The 9586-nt window shown below is 45.4% G+C and overlaps 1 protein-coding gene across 1 annotated transcript in view; it reads right to left on the bottom strand.

Moving 5' to 3' along the window:
• Window positions 1-501: 501 nt before the first annotated feature.
• LOC117228622 (dexamethasone-induced Ras-related protein 1) overlaps window positions 502-9586 on the bottom strand; it is a 192236-nt gene continuing 183151 nt past the window's right edge. The window contains exons 6-7 of the mRNA XM_033484466.2: window positions 7686-7896; window positions 502-5904 (exon numbers count right to left, since the gene is read on the bottom strand). Of these exons, the coding sequence (XP_033340357.1) occupies window positions 5692-5904; window positions 7686-7896 (424 nt within the window). The 3' untranslated portion in view covers window positions 502-5691. The remainder of the gene's footprint in view (window positions 5905-7685; window positions 7897-9586) is intronic.

Raw genomic sequence — 9586 nt, 5'->3', positions numbered from 1 at the left:
GTTCCTCAAATATAAACAAATCTGATTAATAAAATTATTTTGAAACGTTCTTATTTTTCATAATTTCTAATGACGCCTCGGAGTCGCCATTTGGAGTCGCCGGAACGATTAACTTGCTGAGATCATTAACGGAAGAAAGAAATTTCTATTTTAAATTTCTATTTTAAATTTCTAATTTCTTTTCTTCGCAATTAACGGGAATCATTTATATTTTGCGCGAGGATCCGCGGTCCAGCGACCATACGTTTTTTATCCCGGGAAGTACGAAAAGAGGGCCGCATCACCGTTCGTCCTGCGAACGAATAAGTGCATCAAGAGTTCGCCTAAGCCCGCGTCGAACCAACAAGTGGATGGATCTTCTCCAGAAGAAGAAAGCGCGGCGGCGATCAGGCAGCTTCTCGAAAGCACTTCCCGACCCTCGAACGGTTTGAAAATACTTCCGTGGTCGTCGGAGCCACGACGATTGCGTGGAAACACGATGAGGAAAGAAAACACCACGGGATCGTTTACGCATTTATTACAAGAAAACGGAACGTGATTGGTCCGAAAATCAGGGGGCGTGGGTGGCGCGCGCGGAATGCCGCTTATTCCGCGCGTCTTCATTGCCTGTTCTCGAGCGCCGCATTACAATGTGATCGTAATCGCGCGCATCTTCCGTCGTTCCTCTTCGTCGATCGTCTGACAACGCGGCGGGACGATTCGAGATGATCCCGGCCACCCAGGAGGCCTCGATCGAACACGGTCGAACAGTTGGAAGCTCGAGAAAGCTCGACGCGATTTCACGGATGCTCGGCTGGTCGCGTCGGAAACTCTCCGAAAATTCGGCGGTAACCGTCGAGCGGGGAATTCGCCTCATCGGAAATTAATTAGAACCGATGCGCTCGGAAGATTCCCGTTGCAGCTTTCCGGCGGCTTCCAAGTTCCAACGATATTCGCGCGGCAGCGGCGGCGGGGGGAGAGGGAGAGGGAGAGGGCTGAAGCTTACCGATCGAAGCACGTATCGGTCTCGACGCGATACGACGAATCAATTAACTATATACACGTATACGGGGGTGCTGCTCGGTTCGCATCGGTTTCGAAATAAAGCCCGAACGGGACCCGACGGTCGCGCACGGCCGGCCATGCCTCGCGGACCGTCGCCGGTCGACGCGATCCCTCGGGAATCGCGACGGCAATCGTTTCGATCGCCTTTAGGAACCGACGAACGGACCGGCTAACAAAATATTCTCTCGACGAACGGCGGACGCGACGTTTTTCTACGGAGAGCGCGTCTCCCGTCCGCGCGCGTCGATTAATGGTCTCTCCTTGTTCTCTCCGAGGTCGCCCCACACGTTTTCCCTGTTCTTCTTTCTGTTCGATACAAATTTATTCACGAAGCCACAGCAAAGAATGGTACAATGTTACAGCTTTATCATCTTGTCCTTACACCCGCCCGTTTTTCACGGGCGAACAACATTCGTTTCTCTGCGCGAAAGAAACCGGCCGCACGATTCTCGTCGCGTCGTTCGAAAAGAACGATCGCGACGGTTCGTTCGTTCGTTCGAACGTGTGGACGTCGTTTTTTCCGCGAATTTTTTTTGTTTTTTTGTTTTGTTTTCGTTACACGGATATTCGTTCGCATTTTATTGTATCTCGGACAATCTCGGTTCCCCGTCGATTCGATTTAATTTAACCTTACTTACTCGTTATTTTCGTCGCGGATTTCGCCTCGAGCAACGATCTCCTTCGCGAGAGAACGCAGACACAATGTACAAACAGAATGTTTCGAACGAACGTAGTCCAACGTCCCCGTCGATTTGTTCGTTATTTTTCGCTTCGCGTCGAGTGCGCGAGATCAGCGGTGAATTAACACGGAATCTACCATGGAACGACTGTTTCCTTATTTTGCAATTTCGCGAACTTTCGAGGACTGGAAAATGCTTGAATAAGTTACGGTTGTTGGAGCCGGTTTTGGTAATAAAAATTGCTGATTGGTTGGTAGGTTCGGTGTTAATCCCTTCGAATATACAGTGAATTCTCTCTAATTTGCGAATTTCTCCCTAATTCGCGCTCGGATCGCGCACGAAAATGGACAATTTGGGACGAGGAGATACGATTATTCGAGCATTGCGTCTCGTTTTTATAATTGTTGGCAATCGGCAACTATAAAATAATCGTATCTCTTCTTCCCAAACTGTCCATTTTTGTGGAATTAGGGAGAATTAGGGAATTCGGCGAATTAGGGAGACATTACTGTACACAAAAACGGGGAATTTCAGATGAGGAAATTACGATTAGTCGTGCTTTGCGGTACGTTTTTATAATTGTCGACAATCGGCAAGTATAAAATAATCGTATCTCTTCTTCCCAAATTGTCCATTTTTGTGGAATTAGGGAGAATTAGGGAATTCGGCGAATTAGGGAGACATTACTGTACACAAAAACGGGGAATTTCAGATGAGGAAATTACGATTAGTCGAGCTTTGCGGTACGTTTTTATAATTGTCGACAATCGGCAAGTATAAAATAATCGTATCTCTTCTTCCCAAACTGTCCATTTTTGTGGAATTAGGGAGAATTAGGGAATTCGGCGAATTAGGGAGACATTACTGTACACAAAAACAGAGAATTTCAGATGAGGAGATTACGATTAGTCGAACTTTGCGGTACGTTTTTATAATTGTCGACAATCGACATCTATAAAATAATCGTATCTCTTCTTCTCAAATTGTCCATTTTTGTGGAATTAGGGAGAATTAGGGAATTCGGCGAATTAAGGAGACATTGCTGTACACAAAAACGGGGAATTTCAGATGAGGAAATTACGATTAGTCGAGCTTTGCGGTACGTTTTTATAATTGTCGACAATCGACAACTATAAAATAATCGTATCTCTTCTTCCCAAATTGTCCATTTTTGTGAAATTAAGGAGAATTAGGGAGTTGAACGAATTACGGAGAAATTACTGTACACAAAAACGGACAATTTGAGACGTGGAGATACGATTATTCGAGGCTTGCGTCTCGTTTCTATAATTGTCAACAATCGGCAACTGTAAAAACGAGCCGCGAAACTAAATCGCATTTTCCCTCCCCAAATTGTCCATTCTTGGCGCAATCTGTGCGCGAATCAGGGAGAATTTACGATGTTGCGAAAGCAATTAAACGGACAGTTGCTTCTCGGCGAGGAAAAATCGCACGTCTCCGTCGATCGCGACGTTTCCCGCCGTTTGCCGGCCGTTAAACCGCCCTCCCCCCCGACTTCGGGCTCATCCCCCGATGAAAAACTATGCGCGAAAAGCAGCACTGTCCGCGATTACGAACGGCCGAAAGTTCCGCGACGGCGAAAGTTCGCGAGGAGCGCCGGGAAACCGTCGCGTTCACCGACGGAAATCGTCGTCGTCGTCGTCGTCGTCGATCAATTAAATCCAACATCCCGATCCTCGATTACATCTTACTTTTTAAATAGTACACGTTACCCCTAGGACGCTATGGCTAGAGCTATTCCATTTTAATTAATTAAGGCGAGCAGCGTGGTCGGTTGGAACGTTTCCTTTCTCTTTGCGACGATCTTCGCTCGCGACGCCACGCGAGCAACGACGAACAACGGACGTTTCTTTCTTTCTTTTCGTTTCGGGAAACGAATTTAGTTCCTCCGTTCTCGCCGTTCTCCGTGTCACCCGTTCACCGTTACAAAATTTTCCCTCGTTTCCGCGATTTCGATCCTCTCTCTCTTACGTCGCTAATCCCGATCGCCCGTCGCTTGTCCGGCGGAAGTCCTGTCGCTTATGGTTCGATAAGGTCTCTTCCTCTTCCGAATGTATCGAAGATTTTCTGGATCGCTGGACAGAGCCGAGATGATTTAGTAAAAATTTAGTGAAAATCGAACGGTTGAAATTCATTGCGATTTTTATGCGATTTTGGAACCTCGTTCTACTCGGTCGAGATTTAGCGCGATCGACTCTTTTTACAGGACAAAATCTACGGGACTTCAAATTGTTAGTGATAATGGCGATAAAACAAACGTATTCGTAGCCAATATCGCAAAAATCAGAACGATTTTTCTCGAACCGCCGAGCTGCTGATTCTGCATTAATATCAGCTTTTTGTTCTTTGTTGTAAAAAATGGGGGTTTACTTGTATATATAAATAAATAAATAAGTAAACATTCCGTTCGTGCAATTTATTTGACACTAGATTTACGGAGCATAAAAAACAGCTGTTTTATATTAGTTTATATAAGTAACTATAGGACATTTATTCTGATTTTTAACAAGCGTTATTGTAAGCTTATTTACCGTAAGCGACGTATAAATAGAATAAATAACTCATAAATGTATCTTTACGACGCGAATGATAAATTAAAAAATTAGTGACCCGCCATTTTGACGGGATCCGTAAATTTAGTATCAAGGAACATTGGATTGTCGAAGATCGCCGATGCGCGAAAGCAGCGTCGTCGCCGATTCTGCAAAAAATCGTTCGCGGACGAGTTTCTCATTTCACGAGTCAGCAATTTAATCAGCAACAGCAGAAGCATTTCCGGCGGTCCGCGCTGAGTTAATTCCGCAAGTGAATTCAGGGAAACATGTTCCGATCATTAGACCGCGGATCTTCGTGCAAAATAAAAATTGCGCAAATTAATTGTAAGAAACATACGTTGAAATTTTCCTTTAATAATCACAGCAAGTTTAAAAACAATGTAACAATATCCCCAAATTCTTCTTCGATGACCTTACAGTTTTTACAAGGTGTCCCAAAAATGTCTCGCAATCCGAAAGTGGCGGGTTCCTCAAGTCACTTGAAGCAACTTTTTCCTTTACAAAAATTTTCTCTGAGGCACCGTTAACGAGTTATCAACGAAAAACAGTGACCAATGAGAGGCGAGCTCAGCTGGCGCGAGGCGACCGAGCCAATGAGCGGAACTGGGCTTCGTGCGCTGGTTGGCTGGGCCACCTCGCGTCAGCCGTATTCGATTCTTATTGGCCACTGTTTTTCGTTAATAACTCGTTAACGGTGCCTCGGAGAAAATTTTTGTAAAGAAAGAAGTTGCTTCAAATGATCCAAGGAACCCGTCACTTTCGGATTGCGAGACATTTTTGGGACACCCTGTATAATATTTGACCTATACATTTTCGTCATAAATGTATAAAATCCGCAGTATAATAATCATTCGTCTGCACGGCACAGCGAATTTCTGGCAAGAGAAACTTCGAGAACCGAATCGAGCAATTCAAGATGCACCTGGAAGAGAAAGAGAGTAGAACTCGCGAGAGGAACCCGCACTCGCGACCCAAGGCGACGGTGCATGCTACACGATCCACCCCTCCCGGCGTTCTCCGCAACCGGAAGGGTGCCCGGCGTGGTTTCAGAGAACGAGAACTCGAAATCTCGGCTACGATTCACAGTCGTCCGAACGAATTTTCCTATGTTCGTCCACGGAGGGCCTCGCCCTTTCGCGTTCCTCGTTTCGTGAAACGTTTCGCGTTTGCGTTTCGCGCGCAGAACTTCCCGCGAGTCGACTGTGCCTCGCAAGTCGTATTTCGCAAGTTTCGCGAGCACGGCGAACGACGCGGGTCTGTCGTCCCGCTTTCCCAAAAGTTTCAACAATTCTTGTGCGTTAGAGTAATTAGTGCTGAGTCGCTCGCGAAGATCGTCCACGGGCCCGGGCCCGTCGTTTCGTTTCGTGACGCGCGAAGCAGTCGGGGATGTATCACTGAATGGAGCACGTCTTCCTGGTGTCCGATGTCCGGAGCGTTATCCTAGAGCCGGGCGCGTTGTTCTCGTGGCCGGCCGCGAGCGAACACGTTTTCGTCCTCATGATCATCAGGTCCGTTCTGATGCTCGGCCGGCGAACGTTCGGCGCCACGACGCCGCAGGCGTCGCTCAGGCGACGCTTTATGCTCAAGGTGGCTTTGTGCCGCGGCTGAAAAACAAAAACGTCCCACTTTCAGACCCTGGGAAAACGAAGCGAATTCGGTTCGACGAGTCGAGTCGCCGCGACCGAAATTACTGGGTGTCCCAGAATTATGAAAATAAGGGATGCGAGGGATGCCTGAGGTCATTTGAAGTAACTTTTTCCTTTACGAAAATGTTCTCCGAAGCATCGTTTATGAGTTATTAAGGAAAGACAGTGACCAATGAGAGGCGAGCTCGTCGGCTGGCGCGGGGCGGTCAAGCCAATTAGCGGGACTGGGCTTCGACCGCTCGATGGCTCGGCCGCTTCGCACCAGCTGACGAGCTCGCCTGGCGCTAGGCGGTCGAGCCAATCAGCGGAACTGGGCTTCGAGCGCTCGTTGGCGCGGCCGCTTCGCGACAGCCGACGAGCTCGCCTCTCATTGGTCAGCGTTTTTCGTTAATAACTCGTAAACGAAGCCGCGGATTGCATTTTCGCTAAGGAAAAAGTTACTTCAAATGACATCAGGAATCCCTCATTTCTCGCTTGTACAATAATTTTGGGACACCCTATTTACGATCGAGAAAAAATTTTATCGCGAAGTTATTTAGCCCTAACCGGCTGTGCGGCAGCTTCTTTTCTACCAATTACTACTCTCTTCGGCGACAACTGCTCGTACACTTGCAGATATCGTTAAAATAAGGGCTCGAAAGTTCAGTAATCTATTATTTCAGGTATTTATTACATAATCGAGAACATATTGCATTCTTTGGCAAAATTATACTGTAGACAAATGTTGGATAAAAGTTGATCAACTTTGACCGATTATAACTCCGCGAAAAATCATCGTAAGATACTGATCTTTTTTTTCAATTAAAGTTCGAAATCTGCACTTTAAGATAATATTCCTCGATTTTAAGTTTCACACATCCCTATCACCGTGACCTTCTAAATACGAAGCCATGTTACTTTAAAGTTACATTTACTTTGAATGGTTACTTTAAAGTGCTATAACATTGCGAAAAAATATCGTAGCCGCGTTTAATTTTTTTTAAATTAAAGAGAAAGGATCGTAGTTCATTCGGCTGTAAACGACGATACCGAGAAAAATTTAAAAAATGATGCGTTTCCCCTCAAACTTGTCAATTTTCAATATGGCAAACATGGCCTCACACGTAAGTGGTTACAGTGTGACAAGGATATGCTAAACTTAAAATCGATATATTTCATCTTAAAGTAAAGATTTCGAGCTTTAATCTGAAAGAAGAATCATTATTCTACGACGATTTTTCGCGGAGTTATAGTGAGTCGAAGTTCGCCAATTTTTATCCAGTCAATTCTATAATTTTTTCGAGATAATAATTTTATCTGGAAGAAAGTTCTTCGGAATGACGTGATTGACAACAATTTTCAAGATCATTAAAACCAAAAGGGTTTTTCCAAAGTCAAAGGGATCCATTAAAACCAAAGATTCCCTGAGTTTATTGTCATTCAAGAAATTGCCTCGCGAAGATGCAACGAAACTTTATAAAAAAAAAGAGAAAATAATCGAATATTATTCTGTTGCATAATTAACCACACAAAAATAGACGTCACGTTCGAAAAGCATCATCACAGCTGGTCTCAAATAATTTCTACCCTTATCCTAATTTAACCTGTGTGATGCGGCGACGCTCAATTTCTGTGAACCTAAAACCTACGAACAAACGATCGATCGTTCGGAGGTTTACGGTGCAAAAACCGAGCCGCCGTTCCGTTTTGTTGACTCGTTAAATAAACCGATCGCCGTGGTAAAAGGGAGGAAAACAGACCTGCGAGGGCGGCAGCATCGTGGGAGAACCGAAGGTGAGCGGGACCTTTCTGTGATGATTGGGTGCCATTTCCAGCGGCAGTCCGGCGACCACGAAGAGCTGGTAGAACAGCTCCTCGACGTGGAAGTTCCTCTTCGCGGAGACCTCGACGAAGATGCAGCAGTCGTCCTGGCTGTTGCAGTACTCCTCGGCTTCCTCGACGGTCACCGTTCTGCGGAGAAACATGGGCCGCCGCGCCCTCGTAATTCGACCTCCCTTTTGTCAATTCGCGAAACGTCGGCCGGACATTTTCTCTGTTATTAACGCGCGAAGCGTTCGCTTTGACCCATTATGAATCGCGAAAGCCGGCCCGGCCGGATCGTTGGACAGGAAAATGAACGTCGGTTACGCGAATCTTTTGACCGTGGAACGCCGAGAATTTTCTCGGACAGAGGAACGGAGCTGACGTTTAACTAGATTCCGCCTCCTCCAAAGAGGAGGAGGCTTCCCGCTGTTAATTCGCCGCGCCGCGATCGGCGCACGAGAGCGTGCAATTTTTATTAGGGTGTCCCATAAGTTCTTTCCTTTTTTTCTCATGCGAAATGATTACACGATATTTGTTGTTTAAGACTGATTTATCGAGTTATATATAAACCGTTCTGCTCTGTTACCTTCTTCCATCTTTCAGGAGGCCTCGTTATCCTGTCTTCGAGGCTTATTTGCAAAAATATTAATCAAAGTGCGTTTTTATTTCGCTTAAGAATTTAAGCCGTTTTTCACGGAGAGAATTTTTTCACGAGAAGAACAAGTAATAATCGGATGGAACAATGTCTGGGGAGTACGGAGGATGAGGTAGAACGTCTCAATCGAACTGCGATAATTTTTGTCTTAAGACCAATATTTGTAAAATATTGAACAAGGTGCGTTTTTATTTCGCTTACGAATTTAAGCCGTTTTTCACGGGGAGAATTTTTTCACGAGAAGAACAAGTAACAATCGGATGGAACAATGTCTGGGGAGTACGGAGGATGAGGTAGAACGTCTCAATCGAACTGCAATAATTTTTGTCTTAAGACCAATATTTGTAAAATATTGAACAAGGTGCGTTTTTATTTCGCTTACGAATTTAAGTCGTTTTTCACGGAGAGAATTTTTTCACGAGAAGAACAAGTAATAATCGGATGGAACAATGTCTGGGAAGTACAGAGGATGAGGTAGAACGTCTCAATTGAACTGCGATAATTTTTGTCTTAAGGCCAATATTTGCAAAATATTGATTCTGGCGAACGGCGCAGAAAAAATGTTATAAATAACTTTGTCATCAACGAAACGTACTCTAAAAGAGCTCTGGAACGACTGATACCCTAAACAGCCAAGAGATAAGTCTGCGTGTTTATACAGGGTGTCCCAAAAATGTCTCGCAATCCGAAAGTGGCGGATTCCTCAGGTCATTTGAAGCAACTTTTTCCTTTACAAAAATTTTCTCTGAGGCACCGTTAACGAGTTATCAACGAAAAACAGTGACCAATGAGAGGCGAGCTCAGCTGGCGCGAGGCGTCCGAGCCAACGAGTGGAACTGGACTTCGTGCGCTGGTTGGCTGGGCCGCCTCGCGTCAGCCGTACTCGATTCTTATTGGTCACTGTTTTTCGTTAATAACTCGTTAACGGTGCCTCGGAGAAAATTTTTGTAAAGGAAAAAGTTGCTTCAAATGATCCGAGGAACCCACCATTTCCGGATTGAGAGACATTTTCGGGACACCCTGTTTTAAATTTAACGCGACCGCGTAAAATTCGCAAAGCAAGCGTGTTCGAACCGCGAATACCGTGAAACGCTTCACCGGGAGAATCGTAAATTCCGCTTCAAACGACTCGCAGTTCCGCGCGTCAACGTGTGTTCCGCGCGTCTTCATTAACCGTATGAA

This window comes from Megalopta genalis, chromosome 1, assembly GCF_051020955.1.
Source record: "Megalopta genalis isolate 19385.01 chromosome 1, iyMegGena1_principal, whole genome shotgun sequence".
Taxonomy (NCBI): Eukaryota; Metazoa; Arthropoda; class Insecta; order Hymenoptera; family Halictidae; genus Megalopta; species Megalopta genalis.
The sequence above is the reverse complement of the archived record's forward strand: the minus strand, read 5'-3'. Positions and strand labels throughout refer to the sequence as shown.